This window comes from Rhincodon typus, chromosome 16, assembly GCF_021869965.1.
Source record: "Rhincodon typus isolate 14 chromosome 16, sRhiTyp1.1, whole genome shotgun sequence".
NCBI lineage: Eukaryota > Metazoa > Chordata > Chondrichthyes > Orectolobiformes > Rhincodontidae > Rhincodon > Rhincodon typus.
This window is the reverse complement of record NC_063347.1, coordinates 35,519,745-35,537,394: the sequence shown is the minus strand read 5'-3', so window position 1 is coordinate 35,537,394 and position 17,650 is coordinate 35,519,745. Positions and strand designations below refer to the sequence as shown.

The window sequence follows — 17,650 nt, the reverse complement described above, 5'->3', positions numbered from 1 at the left end:
ATCTGTGGAGGAGAAAACAGAGTTAACGTTTCGGGTCCGGTGACTCTGTTTTCTCCTTCACAGATGCTGCCAGACCTGCTGAGCTCTTCCAGCAACTTTGTCTTTGTTCCTGATTTACAGCATCTGCAGTTGTTTTGGTTTTTCTCAAAGAATGCCCTTATTTTTGTGATAGTGGTGCAAACAGTGAATCTTTAGCATTAACCATCATTAGCACACTGAAGCTGCCCGCAACATCTGGAATCAGCTTATGTACGCTTAAATTTAGAGATCCTAAAGTTACAAACAGTGATTCAGTGCTTTTCCTGAGGGTGCAATGCAATTAAGCAGAAATCACTGAATGGGGAAAGGGTAGCCTTTTACCCTGTTAATTCAACTGTAAAATCCCTTAGACATTGTTAAATGAGGTTTAACCGTGTCTTTAAAGAGTGTAATAAATTCATAATTATTGCTGAACAGCCATAAATTGACCTGAAAATCTAATTTAAAATTGTGGAATATGAAATTTCTGTAATTTGAAGCAATTCAATTTATTTCTTTTTTTTAAGTTTGTTTATCGTACTGCAGTTGTTGCCATAATCCCGTACTAATCTTCCAATCATTTATTTTACTCTGTTTTCACAAAAATAGTAATTAAAAATGAAACATTCAGTGTATTTTAAATTAATGATTTCTTGTATGGGAGACTACATCAACGTGCTTAGCTGCTTCCTTGCTTGATGTAGTTGTTGCTGGGTGCGTGGAGATCCCCGGACTTGGAGCCATTTACAAACTTGCATCAGGAAAAGGGAATTCCACACAGCAGAGTTCACTCAACCAACGAGCTCAATTTTCTTTAAGGTCAGGGCCCATCTTGTTGCTTCGCATTGATGACAAAATCTGAGCCTTTATAATGAAAATAAAATGTCAGACAAGTAAATAAAAAGAACGAAAGCACCATTTAAAATTTTAGCGTTATAAGATAGATCTAGATGAATTACTACAATAAACGTATTGGTCACTGCAAAGCGCAAACCCCCAGCTGACCTAAGTGTGCACTTCAGTTAGTTGGTGCATTGTTTCATTATATTTATGTTTTGATACTTCCTTCCACCGCATTCATATCTGTATTATCAAATACAAAAAAAATAACTGATTTAAATTTATACAAGCCATTGAAAAGGTGATGCTTGACGGGTGAGAAACAGTTCTGTTCATTTAATTATAAAGAAGTGCATTGAAGAGTACAGTGCAAATTACAAGAATAATAGCATAACTGAGAATGTTGACATTATTGAGAAAAGTTTTAAAAAGGGGAACATTTTAATTCGTGCCAAGTCTAATAATAACCATCTTTCTGGTTGGCCCCAGAGCATAGTGTTCTAAGAACCCAACCCAGAAACATTCTATGAACATCAAGGCTACTTTTATCCATCTGACTTTTTCAGTTTATATGTAGACTAAAAGCCCACATGATTGTTGCCATGTTGTCTTTTTGGCAAGCTCCCCTTATCACTTTCTTTTTGGTCCACTGAACCATGTGATTTCGGTACACCAATCCCACTAGTCGACCCTTGCCTTTACCGTTTCTCATCTTCACGCGAACCATTTCCACACCCTGGTTTCCTGAGCCAAGGGCATCTATCCTTACTGTGTTATTATTATCATTAACTATCAGAGCCACCCATCCACCTTTTGGATTATTATCTGATGTAGCAGTGGCATAGATAAGGGTTTTCACACTCACATGGAACATTGGCAGGCAACATTATAGAGCTAGAAGTAGATGGCCTTGAAGGTGGTGAGGATATGGCGTCAAAAGCTCAAATTTGTAGATTAGGAAAATTGAAATTTTGCACATCTGATTTAATCAGAAATCTTGCCAAAGATACAGACATTATGACAAAAGCTGGAGGTAATTGCTTCAGTTCTTCGGCGTGTTGAAGGTGGAGGTAAATGAAATTCATTCAAGATCGGATGTCTAACAAGCAATCCGATAGCACAGAGAAAGCAGAAGCCTCAAGAGAACTGCTGCAGAGCTGGATCTTGGGATATCAGCATGCATGCAGAAGCTGACAGCATGGCAGAATCCTCAGAATAGATAAGTAGTGTCGCCCTGGACAGGCTGGAACACAGGTCTGCATTTCAGTGATGGTAGGCAATTAAGAAACTGCTACAAGGACCAATATTCAACTGAGACCACTGCTGGATTTGAGGAGGACACCATCTTGCTGAAAGCCATTGAATCCAAGTTTATTTATGTGTTGTGTGATCAGAGGTTGATAGGGCGCATCCTGTAGCACTATAATGACTGTAACAGTCATTACTACTGGGCTTTCCTTCTTTCTCCTCACTTTTCCCAAAAATTTAAAAATTCCAAAAAGTTTTCAAGAACAGAATTCACTCAAACCATGCAAATTGCTATAATATCACAACTGATCCAAATGAAAGGCATACGTGCTAACAGAAAGCACACAAGTAATGTAATTTTTGATGGCTTCAGTCACCTTCACTGAACATGGCCTCAGCAATAGCTGTCCCCATAATGGTCAGCAATGTCTTCTCCTCCATGGGATTTAGGACATGTAACCATTTCTGATCTTCTCTGGCTGTGTGCCACCTTGTCCTGCAAGAGAGATTGAGAAGGTTAAATAATTGTTCGGGTAATATGGCCAGCACAGTTGGATAGTTGGTGGTGAATGTAATCTGGAGATGTGGCACAAGGCTGCAATGAGATCAGGAGGGGAGTAGCCCTTGTGAAGCCCCACACTGAGTGTTAGTGAAGAGGTAATTGCAAAGCATGACCTGCTTGTTACCATTGTTGCTGAACCCTTGTATCATTTTACTGATGCTCAAGAGTAGACATGGGGATGGAATTGATCACATTAGATTGGTCCTGTTTTCTCCACACAGTACGTATTTGGACAATTTTTTACATTGCTAGATAGATGCCAGTGTTGTAGCTATTCTGCAATGCTGTTGAACGTCAGGGAGAGATGGCTCAGCTTTCTCTCTCATCAGAGGTGGTCATTGCCTGATACTTCCATTTTGCATATGTTACTTTTTACCAGCTCAGGCCTAAATATTGTCCAGGTCTTGCTGTGTGCAACGAGGGACTGCTTCGTATCTGGGGAGTCACAAATGGGCCAAAACACTGCTCAGTAGTATTTCGGGCATTGTGTAAGGCTAGTGGGGAGGTTGGTGGGTACAGCATTCGAAGTTATATTGTGATCTTAACCACTCATGAGGTCATGAGCATTGACCTCCACAGCTATCTAGGCATACTGCCTTTGCAGATTTTGTTTGGGTAATATTCAGGTCCCCTGTGGATAAATCAGATCTCTTCCTACACCAAGATTTTCACCAGAATATACTATTCCATTTTGCTGTGCAGGCCAGCTTTAGGTAGTGTAGGTTAACTTCAACTTTTAAGTGTTGTTAGCCAAATACAAACTTGGACTCCTGCTGAGCCATGTTTAACTTTGGCTGCACATTGCGCTGCCTGCTAATTTGTATGATTGCAAAGTTGGGCCTGCCTCTGCATCAGAATCACACACAGGAATCCCTATGCCCATTTCCAGGGGCCACTGATTTTTTTCCCCCCAAAATACTTTAATTATGTAATGTACTGCTACATGAAGTCAAGTAAAAAGGGTGAATTTAATATAGCATCCAAACAATTTTAGATCCATACCAAAACATGATGATGCATATAAATAGGGATTAAAAAGAAGTAGTGATGTAACCATTAACTTTAATAGAGCTGTCATGTCCGTATCTGCATTAAAAGCATTAGTAGATAAATTCATGAAACGAGAGATCCAGCTGGCTGGGTAGTAGGCATTAAAACATGGAAACAAACTGAATTGCCAAACTACAAATATCCAGGAATGAAGATTTCCATTCTTCCTCAAGTCTTTGTAGTTTAAATCTATTGGGATATATATTGCTCCAATATCTGTTAATTCAGCCAGGGAAACCTTTTTTCAAAATAACATTGGAAAACCTTCCAATGTAATTATAGCCATATCTGTTTAAAAAGATAGGTTTTCTTTTGTTATGTGTATTTACATCAAAGTTTATTATTTGTTCAGCTGAAGATATCATAAGATTTCATTAAAGTTGGTCAACATCAATAAATATGAAAGAATATTTTTGTAGGATACAGTTCTTAATGTGTATTCCAGGATTTTAATTCAAAAGTGATGTTCGTTGCTGTCTGTAATTGAACCCATATAAAGACTTCTGAGGGTGACATTTTACTAAAGTGGACGTGGCTTCCTTAATTTAGACTGCAGAAATCTATTGGAATTGATCAGTTAGATGCTGTTTATTTTGATGTTATTATTATGCTTCACTGGTTTTGCTGTTATGGAGGTCTTTGGAAAGGAAAAGGAGTGGATACTCAGCTGAGCTTCAGCTTGAATATCACAAGGAAATTGTGATTCACCCTTAGAGGGTGAGGGCAGTTTTGTGGCTGGAATTGGTGTAAAGGTCACAGAATCAGTGACAGGGACAAAGAAGATAACATTAGGCTCTTAACATTTAACATGAAACAAAATTGTGGTTCATCCAAGATTGAAGGAGAGACAGAAATATATTTATTAGTATGTACGTGGAACCCAATTCCATGTCTACAGAATTATGTCACTCGGGTTCAGCATGTAAATGAAAACAGAGATTCAGTGGTGGATTTTTGGGAATTGCAGAGGTAGCAGTAAGGGTTGGGAAGAAAAGCCATTGCTGGGGGTACTTGTATATTCACAATTCACCTAGCATCCTTGTAATTTCTCTACTGCACTTTTCCAGTGATTCAATGTGATCTAACCAACATTCTACAGAAATTTAACATTATCTTCCTGCTTTTGTATTCAATTCATCTATAAATCCATTCCAGCACTTTAATAGCGCACCATGGTCTTATCAAGTTGCGCTAATGCTTTTAACAGTTGTCTTGAATTACCATTCTGACTGCAATATCATTCCTATAAGGACATTATCCTACTAACATATAGCATTAATTCTGGCCCTTCCAACACTTCACTGTGCCCATCTGACATTTCAGCTCTGCGAGTCTGTTCCACACTGATGGGAAGAAAGTTCAGAAACAAATTTTAAATCAGTCCCACTGTAGTTTCCAACAAGAGCATTTTCTGTTATTCACCATTAATCTAGCAGTTTCCTTCAAAGAGACATGCTTACTGTAAAAATTCAATGGCATGCAACTTTGGAAATTGGAATCAGGACACATCAGCTTAAATGGAATTTTGCTCGATATCAAAGCCATAGATAATTTCACAATATTTCATTCTTCACCTCAAAAGTGAAAAAATAATGCATTTGCCAACTTTCTCATCATATTAGACAAAATAGCCATCAAAAATATGGAGAAAACATATTTTTCTCCATATGTTGATTTAAATAATGGAAGGATTAGCACTGTGGATTCTGCAAACAGGTTGATTCAGCCAGGTAGCAGATTCAGACAGATAACTTAAAGTCTCCAAATTTTGATTCTTATGAGTAACAATATCCTAGGGAAGGAAACTGAGGCAAATACATGAAACAGAGGTTGACTTGGGTCCGACTAGAAGATTGTGCGATGCAGTAACTTTTTGATCACAAAGCTGTGATAGACAAACAAGAAGGTAAATAGTTGGAGCACTAACTTAGGAACCACTTTGTGTAACACATAAAAAAGAACTGGAATGTTTGGAACTATAATTAGCATGAGCAAATAATGTTCCACTTATCAGAAAGTATAAAAATAAATTATTCAAAATGAACTTACCAAGGAATGTCATTTTCTAGTTTCCTTGAAAAGCTTTGCTGTCATGCATCAATATTTATAGCACCAACTACATTAAATCCTGGGAAATGTCAAACACATTCAAAGTACTCATGTAAAACACAGGGTAAAGAAATAAAATGCATTACAATAGGCATTTGAAAATCACTTATCTGCGTAAAAAATCTTATTAAAGTCACAATGATTTGAATTCTTTAAATGACTGAAATTAATTTTGATTTATAACAATGTATTGTTTCTAGTCACAATAAAATAGTAAGTGCTTGATTCATGTAGGTTTTCAGCAATTCCTCACAGTGTTAATTTCAAAGCGGCATGGTTGAGATATGGCCTTGCAGCAAGCAATCCGAATAAAGAAGTCACTTGTTCCCTTTGATTAATGTGAAAACACAAGTGGTATATAATTTGGAGGTCACAACAGGATAAAGCACCTCAGAAACAATACATTTTACAGTAGCTACTGCTATTTTGTTACTGTTAACTGCAGAGTATAAGTTGAGCTTTGAAGCTCGAAAAATACCATGAGAATGGATGGTGACTTATACACTAATTAGAAAATATGAAGCACTTGTATGGTGTAGGTGATTGCTATTTTAAAATGTGAAAAGCCTCAGAATACTGCCAATTCCATTTAAATCATTGCGATGCATTTTATTGAATTAGTTAATTCTACAGCAATACTCTAACCACAATCAAAACTTTTAAAACTGTCAAATTCATTGTTAATAGTACCTGGTGCAAAAAAAAAACATCAAATTAGGTTAAAATTACATTTTTTTGTTAATCATTGTAATGATCCTGTACTGGATCAGATGTGATGATTTTGTTTCAGAAGCATCCTTCCATAACAAATGATCTTCCTGTCTATGTATTGAATTGGATAATCCACATTTTTAAAATCTTTCTGATGACAGTTTGTGCATTTGTAACTTTCCCCAATTTGGCAATGAAACTACCTACTGCCTAAATGTTGTTAAAAGGTGATAAGAAGCTGACGTTTTTCCTCTTGCACTCAGTCTTGGGACTAGGATGAAAAAAATAGAGTTGAAAAAAGGACACCAACTGATCTAGCATGAAAAGAGGATGCTTTTTGGTTGGGCCATTGCTGGCACAGGGATGCAGCAGGAACACTTAACGGACAATCTTAATCCTGAGACTCTAATTGGTCAGTGTGTGTTGTCATTGGGAATACAGCAGCGATTGACAGGCTCCATGAACCCTTTTCTTCCACTGATAAAGGTGCAATGTATGTATGAATGCCTATTCCCTACATAAGCATGGGCTTGTGTGTTAATATATGTAGCTTCTGGTACATGCAAATATAGTTCACTGTGTGCCGAGTGGATAATCTTAAATGACTTTCCAGTATTATACCAGTAACATCTGAATTAATTAATAAATGTCACCCAATAGCAGAATCACATCTGTAAAGACTGGTATTTTTGAGTGTGGTCTGAAATACGAAAAGAAACAAAAACAGAACTTGCTGGAAAAGCTCTGCAGGGGCCTCTTGATCTCATTGGTTATATGGGATCTAAGTATGAACATGTGTCACACTAATAAACTGTTTTCTTCACTTAGGCCACAAAGATATCTATTCCATACATCATCAATCCACTTTGTCCTCATCCATTCCAAGTGTTGCACAGCAAAACACACAAAAACTCGTGCAGGGAACTTAATGTGCAGCATGTTTCACATTTGAAAATTACCATAGGCCTTAATTTCACACTGTTGGCCATTCAGTGCAAGAAGTATTTGTGAATCTTTCTATTCCACAGTTCTGATGCTGAACATATCGAAATTCATGGGAATTTCATCTATCTTGCTGATGTGACATAATAGGTACTTGTGTTTTTGCCTGCATAGAAATTCAACATCTTGGCATCAAGATCTTTTGCTAATCTCTGGAAATCTTGGCCTTCTGCCACAACACTGAACATTTTTGTTCCATAAAGCAGTTGCGACAACTAGGTGTCTGAAATATTAGCTGGAGTTGGTTTGATTTTTGCCTGCATAAGTGTGTGAATGCTCGTTGCATTTCTGTTGATAATGTAACTGCCAAGGTTGGTTGGCTTGCCGAGCTGGTTTGTTGTTCCGCAGACGTTTCGTTACCGTGCTTGGTAACATCCTCAGTGCAGCCTCTGATGAAGCGTCGGTGTGTTTTCCCGCCTGGTTTTTAAACTCTGGGGTCCGTTGAGACGGATTGCCTCACTTCCGGGTTTCCTCCATAGTGGAATGTATATGGCACTCCATGAAGCATGCTATTAATAAACACATTGAACTCGACCCCATATACATTCCACTATGGAGGAAACCCGGAAGTGAGGCAATCCATTGCAACGGACCCCAGAGTTTAAAAACCAGGCGGGAAAACACACCGACACTTCATCAGAAGCTGCACTGAGGATGTTACCCAGCACGGTAACGAAACGTCTGTGGAACAACAAACCAGCTCGGCGAGCCAACCAACCTCAACACCCACAACCCAAGCTGTAGATCTACTCCAAAACCTTAGAATGTAACTGCTAATGATGATTTTCAAGGATCCATTTCGATACATGCTTCTGCAGATGAGTTTAGTGGTTGTTCTTCTGGTCATGGGCATTTTCTTCACAAAGATTTCCTCCTTCCATCCTCACATTGTACAACATCATATTCCCTCTCTACAGCACAATTATTTGACAACTTAGCAAATGTTATGACCTTTTCTTTAAGAGTACTTTATTGTTTCTGCTGGAGGACCTATTTTCTGTTCATACCTTGTATGCTGTCTTCTGTGTCTCTTTGCTTTAAACTTCCACGTATATTATCTTGGCAACATGGCATTTTGCTTGTTTGATCTCATTATAATTTAAGTGAAACATGCTGATATGAGTACAGCGGTCTTTAGAACAAAAGAGAATTGAATTATATGCCAACTATGAGCCAAAACAAGATATTTGGTACTGAAGAAATGGAGTTGTCTGAAGAAATGGAGTTGTCTCGTACGGTTGACTTTTGTAACACAATCTGTGGTATCTCATGTGCACTATTTGTCATTCTAACTCACCCCCTATTTGACTAACAACTCAAGCATCCTTGCTACTTTCCAAAGCAGCTCGTACTATCGTTCAGAACAAGTGTTGCTTCTGACATGACTACCAATTTTTTATTCATTCATGGATTGTGGGTAGTGTACCTGGTGTAGGTACACTTAGAGTGCCTTTCGGGAAAATGTTCCAGGATTTTGACCTAGCAACAGTGAACGGACAGGAATGTATTTCCAAGTCAGAAGACTGTATGGCTTGAATGGCATGTTGTGGTGTTCCCACATATCTACTGCCCTTTTCCTTCTAAATAGTTTGTGGTCATGGGTTCAGAAATTGCTGTCCAAGGATCTTAGGAGAGTTGTTTCAGTCCATCTTGTAGATGATACATGCTGCTACCATTGTGCATCAGTGGTGGAGAGAGTGAATGTTGAAGGTATTTGATGGTGCGCCGAACAAACAGGCTGCCTTGCCCTGAATGATTTGGAGCTTCTTAAATATTGTAGGAGCTGCACCCATCCAGGCAAGTGGAGAGTACTCCATCACACTCCCAGCTTGTATCTTGTGGATAGTGGACAGACTTTATGGAGTCAGGATGCGAGTTCCTTACTGCAATATTCACTGCCTCTGACAGAATCTTGTAGCTATAGTATTTCTGTAGCTCATTCAGTTCAGTTTCTTGTCAACGATAACCCCAGAATTTTGGTATCAGGGGATTCAACAATAGTATTCACATTATATTTCAAGTGTCAATGGCTGGAATTTTCTCTTATTGGTTTGGTCATTCCCATGCACTTATGTGGATATATCACATTCACACCAAACATCAGCGTAAACCTGGATATTGTACTGGTCTTGCTGCATTGGAACATAGACTTTTTTGGCATCTGAGAAGTCAGATATGGTGCTGAACATACCCACAGCATATGGACTTGCAGTGTTTCAAGCAGGCAACTCACCACCAACTTTCAGCTCTCCCCGAGACGCCAGGTTGTGTCTTGGCCCAGGTGCCTGCATGGAGATAAGACTTAAATAGGACTTTAATATCTGGATGTATCTCATTTCTTTTGGTTTTGGTTCCTTAATTCCTGCTGTTTTGTTTTATTCTGGTTTTGTAATCAAGTGTGTAACCAAGAAAGCCCACGAGAGTGGTGACTTTGTACACTTTTCACTGTACTCGTCAATTCCTAGACTTGAATGCACGTGACAATAAAATCTAATTCTAGTTCCCAATGCCCACATCCCACAAGTGAATGAAAATATAAATGAAATGAAAAATGAATGATGATACAAGATGAAAGAAGATGTTGATGGAATAAGTAATGAAACAGCAGACACAGCGGAAATAACTATGTGAATAAGTCAATCTAATTAATCATCACGACACATAAATGATCACTGCTACTCCTTCCTTACCAGTGGTTGGTGTGTCATATTATTTTTTTTCTATTCCCATCAATATCCATATCCTGATGTGATTGAGATGACAGTGCTGTCTAGAAGGTGTATTGATGCTTGATTCTCTGTTGTGTGGTGCTCTTGAGTTGTAGCTGATGGCATGCTGGTCTCTCGCTGCTTTGTGAAGAGAGCAGATGGTGTAAAATGTATAAGAATGCAGATTCCACTTATATAGTGCATTATTCCCCAGTTATACAGTTTCAACACGATCTCTGCAAATGATAAAACACGATTGATATTGTATTAATCATAAATAATAATTGCTTCTCCATATTCACAGATCAAAATCCTTCAATACCTTTTCCTGATCAAAACTAGCATTGTGTATTCTTATTGTGTGAATAAATTCAGACCCATTGTACACTTTTTCCTCTTGATACATGCAAGTTGTGTTTTACTTGTAATAACACTGAACATTGAGGTGACTGATACTGAAACAAGTAACAACATTGGACAAAAATGTTCCATTGTGTGCAGTAAGATTCCTCACAAATAGATGAGCATGCCATTTACTCAAAGGGTAAAAATAAATTAAGCAACTTAAGGAATATTTTGACTGTTATCTTCAACTTCTATCTAAAACCAGCACAAAGTCATTGATATGTCCATACTGCTTGCTAATAACCATTGTTGATTGTTCTGAAATGAGGAGAAATTATTCCTCTCAGAGGGTTATGCAACTTCAGAATCCTCTGTCTCTGAAGGCAATGGAGACAGAGTGATTGAATATTTCTAAATCAGAAATAGATTCTTGTTAGGCAAAGAAATCAAAGTTTATTGCAGGTAGATGGGAATGTGGAATTCAAAACACAAAACGGATCAGCCATAATCTTTTTGAATAGCAGAGCAACTCGAGGGGCCAAATAGCCTATGACTGCTCCTGTTGTATTTTCACATGATGTTTTTTGTATGGGTATTTATTTCACCACATTATTTTGATTGTAGTGACCTCTTGTACAATATCTGAAGCAAAGTCAGAGTCGTGTGCCATTCACTGTTTTACTTTCACTGATCGCCCAGGGTCTAGCTTATTATCTGATATCATATTGTTTTGAAGATCACTTCCTCTAAATGCACTAACATGTCAACTGTTTGAACTATGATTATCAAAGTAAAAATCCCCTATGTGTATGTAAATATAGTTCCCTACCACAGTGTTATCTACAGCAAAAATACCTTCTAAAGAAAATCAAGATTCAAGTCAGCTTCATGGAAAGAAGATATTGTATACAGTATTTTCATTATATTATTCAAACAGCATTTTCAAATAAACATAAATGTTTTTCACCTCTTATGACCTTATGTTTCTTTAGGATTCATTAAGACTCATTAAGACAATTTCATCATGTAATGTATTTCCATGTAAAACTAAATGGTTCCATTTTGTTAGCACTTCAAATTTGAAAACTAAGCTTTGCACTTTATCTTTGTCTTATTACCAGTATGGTTTTTTACATGCAACTGACATTGTATATTTTCAGTATTTGCTTCTTAATGAACAATATTCATCATGTTTTAAATTAATGCATTCAGTCTCATCATGAATACACGTGACATAGTTTGTGTAATGTTAACTCATCTTGTATATGGAAAACAAACAAAAAAATCTCATCTGCAGTAGTTCTTGTAATCATATGATGCTAAGTAAGTCTTCCATTCAATACAGATTATGACAGTGCCTTTCATAATGTGCTAATATAGCATCCTTTGGTCATCAATGATTCAATTAAAAAGGTTAAAGTAATCAAATATGATGTTTGTACACCCAACAGTCACCTGGATTTTCAAATGTTTTACAGTTTCCGCACTTGGTCCTAGTTTACCTTGCTAACAAACGTCAGTAAAATATCATCTCTGAGATATTAACATTTCATTAACGTGTGCAAAACATGAATTCAGTTTTCTTGGATAGAATATTAATCCTTTCAGATTGAAGAAAGAAATTTAACATATATATCTTCTGTAAACTGGGCAGAATCATCATTAGATATCAATTTGTAATTTGCCAACTGCTTAAAGTATTTCTGAATATTTACATTTTACCCAAAAATCATCGCAACAAGGTCGCAATGACCTTGTTACTAAGCTTATAACTTGCTCTGACTTGAAAAATGCTGAGGATCATCCATCAATGTGCTAAAGCAGAAAATATATTTACTTACCTTTTAACTGCTTTAGCCAAGCAGGACCTGCTGCATTTTCTTTATCTTGAAAAAAATTTAGTATTACTTTATTTCTTTGTAGACTTGTCGTGCTTTATATGCTTTATCCCTAAAGATCCAGCAATGACCTTGATTAATTAACATTTGGAATATGAGATTTTTTGAGAAAGTACATTTTTGAGTGACACTTGTCCTTAAGAGTTTCTCAGGATGGTGAAAAATAAATTTTATTTATAAATGCATCAATTATTTTAGTGCAGGTATTTTATCCATTTTGCAAGTTAAGTCTTGATAACAAATAAAGGAAACAATCAGCATAACAACATTTCAATGGCAACCAAAATTGTAATACAGTAAATTGAACAGTCTGTGTTGAAGGCAAATTTTACAGTTCTTGCTCCTCTGCCAAAATAGGCTGCTGGACAGTGTTGCAGCAGACATAAGAATCATGACTTTAACCCTGTTGCTCGCATTGCAGTTATTGAAAATTAATCAAAAACTTTATCATTAAAAATTAAGATCTGTATATCATAAAATATGAATGGGAAAATGCCACCATGTATCTGACTCACTTCTTAGATATTTTCAGCAGCCTAATTAAAAACTAAATAAAAACTGCAAGAACTGCAGTTGCTGTAAATCAGAAACAAAAACCGAAATTGCTGGAAAAGCTCAGAAGTCTGGCTGCGTCTGTGGAGAGAAATCAGAATTAATGTTTTGCATCCAATTCCTCAGTTCTTTCCATGGATGCTGCCAGAACTGCTGAACTCCTCCAGCAATTTCTGGTTTTCTTTGTAATTAAAATTTGAACTATGGTTCCATACTGGATGGGCAGTGACCAGGCAAAGGATGATCATATAATGACATTTGTTGAAAGCCATCTTTATTAGACTATTACAAGAGTAGTAGTTTACCTTATCAGTCCTTATTTGTATCATGAAAGCTCTCCAGTCAGTTTAAACCCCATATCATTTGGGACTCTGCCTTGGAAGCCCAGCATCAAGCAAGTGAGGGAATTGAGCAAGAAGTCAGATATCCCTCCTACCTGGCCTACTTTATATTGTTTCATGGTGCTTAGTAAGTTAATATATACAGGCTTTATTTCATACTAACTATAGATATTTTCAAATCAACCTTCTCAGAGATATTATGACTCCCTCTGGAGTAGGTGGGGTTAAACCCAGACCTCCAAGCTCAGACTTAGGTGCACTACCACTTCAAGAGTCCCTCAAGAAAGGCACCACCAAGATTTGAAATGAGGTGAATCATCCTGTTCACTGGACAGGTGCTTTAACCCATTAAGTCACAGCACAATTATAGTCACATGTATAACGGCAACTCATCAATATGTCAATACTCTGATCGTTAAAAGGATGATTGGCCTGGATCTGCACAGACATGCAGTAGCTTACTGGGTTACACTGACTTTCAGAAACTCAGGGGGGCTATCGTTGCATGCCCATGAGGGAGGAAGACTGATTTCCCACTTATCAATTTAAATACACTAGGCCACAGGTTTAGGAGAATGTCCCATCATACATTTCATCATCAATAGCCAGTGGCAACTATAATTAGATTTTACTTCACTCCCTGAGGAGCCAAACAGTACACCTGTTGATGTTGGGCTGACGTTTTTACTCAATCTCTGAATGTTTTTAAGGGGTTGTTTACTTGAAAGGGGTGTCCGTTTATTGTATTCTGCTCATGAGATGAAAATATTTTTACTAAACTATTTCTTGATTTGACTTGGAATCAAGAAATAATGGCGGTTTCTTCCTACCTTAAGCACAGAGGGCTGCTAACTCAGCACAATCAAAGGAATTAATCTGATTTTTCTTAGTCTCACATTGATATTTTGCTGTAGTATTAGAGAATATCAGTTGGTGTATTTTCTTCCATCCAGCTTTGTTTTCATGTGATCTACTCCTCAAGCTTCACACTGTTCCACTGACATTAAACAATCCACCACTGTCTGTGGCTGTCTGAATATGTAAGTCGGATATATTCTACCTCTTTTTGGAGAAAGTGTCTTCTTTCTTCCATTCACTTACTATCCAGATTGGGAACTCCGTGTGGGGAATTTCTAGAATGTATGTTCTAAAATGCCATGGCACAACATGTCATTCAATTAAAACATTACTCCAATTCTTAAATCTTCAGGTTTTTAGCTCCTACAGATTTGAATTGTTTAAACAATGACTTCCGCAAGGATAGAAATTTTTTTGATTGTTGGTGCCTTGGGTCTGTTGCAGGCTTCATTAGAATCTGAAACTACCAGAGGAAGTGGTTGAGGCATATACTTTGGATGTTTTTCGAAGGAACCTAGATGGCACACGAGAGAAAAAGGAATAAAAAATAAGCTGAATGGTTGAGATGAGATGAGATGAGATAGGATGTGAGATTTATGTGAAGTATAAGTGCTGACACAGACTAGCTGCACAGACTGGCTTGTTTCTGTGCTGAATATTACATGCAATTTTCTGCATTCAAAATGATAAAATACAAGAGTTTAATTATCCTGCTGTTCAATGCGTTGTACTCTGAATACCTGCCATGTAAAATATTTGTCGCAATTTCAATCCATCTCTGATTCTTTGATCTTTCAGCTTTGCTAATCTGAAATCAAACTGGAGTTGTCAGATGTCTATACTTCAGAAGTACTCAGAATCTTGATAGTTCATTGAACTGACTATAAAAATTTCACATTAGTAGCTTCAAAGTGAAAGCTAAGTGGGTGGTATTTTACTCCATGTTCATGTTTAATGCCATGTTTTCCTTATACTGATCAGAATGAGTGGAATATTTGAGCCTTTCTCTTATTTTCTTAAACGATTGCTGTGTTTTCTTTGAGCAATTTGAAAGTTTATCCTCATGCATATAGACATCTCTATTTAAATTCCTCCACATGTTAACAAAATAAATCTCCTTTGTACATTAATTATGCATTAAGGTATGGTATTTGTAGAAATGATGAAAAAACATGAAAGACCGAGAGGAAGGAAGGAATGTAAAAAGGACGAGCATATGTAACTTCCATAAGCTCAAAACTCGGCCTGTAACCAGATACAATAGATTGCCTAGATGAACTGAATGTTGAAATACTGAGCAATAGTTCCAAAGCCATGCCTATGATTGATTTTCTCACATTAAAGTGGATAGAGGAAAATCAGGCATGTTCATGTACTATTGTACCCTCTGACCCACCAGAGAATTCACTACACCTAGGTGATTTATGGTGCCAAACAGCAGACCCAGGAAAAATCTCCCGTTAGAACTGTAAAGATAAGGAAACAACAACAAAAATAACTCCCATAATTACTTTACTTTCAGTGCTCCATTTCCTGTGGGAAAGGAAGCAAGTATCGCTCTGTTTACTGCATGTCTAAAGACGGAAAAGAAGTAGAGGAAGAGAATTGTAAACATCTGGAAAGACCTAAAACACATAAACGATGCCGAGGAGGTAGATGTCCTAAATGGAAAACGGGAGACTGGACTCAGGTGAAGTATCAAACTTTATGTAAATTCCAGAATTTACTTGTTTTTTTACAGGTGATTTGAACATCATCAAATGAATGTTTAACTATCTACCTTGCCATTCCACCAAATTAAGAGTATCCAAGTTGGTGCATGACCTCTGTAATGTGCACCCTCAGAATAATTGACCTCCTCTGAATAGCCATCATTAATCTCTTGGTTTGCATCCCAAAGAATACACGAAGGTTCAGTGGGAAATTAAGAAACACAATTTTGAACTACAAGGATGAAATTATTTGAACTGATGTTCATGCTCATGACCTAACTCACTCACTGCTAATGTCAGGTCGATGTGATTGTGATTGACTGTTGGAAGATTTACGGTTGTCTGAATTTTTAAAAAATTATTCACTCGTGGTTCATAGGTATCGCTGGCTAGGTCACTATTTATGCCTGTACCTTGTTACCCTTCAAAAGGTGATGAGCTACCTTCTGAAACTGCTATAGTCATACAATGTAGTCCCATAATGCTTTAGGGAGATTGCTCCAGGATTTGAATGTAGTGACAGTGAAGGAACAATGGTATGTTTCCAAGTCAGGATGGTGAGTGGCTTGGAGGGGAATGTGTAGGTGGTGGTGTTCCCATGTATCAGCAGCCCTTGTCCTTCTAAGTGGAAGTGGTTGTGGGTTTGGAACATGCTGCCTAAGGATTTTTTACAGGAATCTCTGCAGTTTGTGCACATTTCTACTGCTAAACATTGATGGTGGAGGGAGTAGATGTTTGTGGATGTGATGTCAATGAATTGGACTCTTCACCTTTGATGGTGTCAAGCTTCTTGAGTGATCTTGCAGCTATACTCATCTAGGCTAATGGAGAATATTACATCACACTCCTGAATTGTGCCTTGTAGATGGTGGACAGGCTTTGAGGAATTTGAAGGGGAGTTACTCATTGCAGGATTCCTCACCTCTGACCATAATCTTGTAGCCCCTGTATTTACGTGGCAACTCCAGTTCAGTTTCTGGTTAATGGTAAACTCCAAGATGTTATTGGGGTCCTCAGTGATGATAATACCATTGAAAGTCAAGGGACGATGATTAGATACTCGCCTGTTTAAGATGGTCATTACCTGGCATTTGTGTGGTGTGAATATTATTTGACACCTTACAGCCAAAACTGGCCTTGCTGCATTTGGACATGGACTACTTCAGTATTTGAGGAGTGGCAAATGGTGCTGAACATTATGCAATCATCAGCAACGTTCTCATTTCTGATCTTAAGTTTGAGGGAAGTTCATCGATGAAGCAGTTCAGATGGTTGGGCCTAGGACACTACCCTGAGGAACTCCTGCAGAAATGCCCTGGAGGTGAGATGACTGACTTTCAACCACCACAAAATCTTCCTATGTGCCAGGTACGACCTCAACTAGTAGAGAGTTTTCTCCCTGCTTTGCATCAACTCCAGATTTGCTCAGGCCACTTGATGCCAACTTCAGCCTTGATGTCAAGGGCTGTCACTCTCACCCCACCTCTGGACTTCAGTTCTTTTTTCCATGTTTGAACCAAGACTGTAATGAGGTCAGAAGCTAGTGGTCCTGCCAGAAACCAAACTTAGTATCAGTGAGCAGGTTATTGCTAATCAAGTGCTGCTTGATAGATAACAAGGTGTAGAGCTGGATGAACACAGCAGGCCAAGCAGCATCATAGGAGCAGGAAGGCTGACGTTTCGGGCCTAGACCCTT

General features: G+C 37.8%; 1 protein-coding gene and 1 long non-coding RNA gene across 4 annotated transcripts in view; one reads left to right on the top strand and one right to left on the bottom strand.

The window, feature by feature from the left end:
* Nucleotides 1-17,650, top strand: part of adamts9 (ADAM metallopeptidase with thrombospondin type 1 motif, 9) — a 189,246-nt gene that overhangs the window by 157,506 nt on the left and 14,090 nt on the right. For all 3 annotated transcript variants that reach the window (XM_048606233.1, XM_048606234.1, XM_048606232.1), the window contains one exon: nt 15,765-15,932. In XM_048606233.1, the coding sequence (XP_048462190.1) occupies nt 15,765-15,932 (168 nt within the window). The remainder of the gene's footprint in view (nt 1-15,764; nt 15,933-17,650) is intronic.
* On the bottom strand, nt 116-10,446 carry LOC125485098. Its single transcript, XR_007263860.1, has 4 exons — nt 10,231-10,446; nt 5,768-5,846; nt 2,484-2,602; nt 116-882 (listed from the first exon to the last, which is right to left on the bottom strand). It is a non-coding gene; the product is annotated as an uncharacterized LOC125485098 (long non-coding RNA).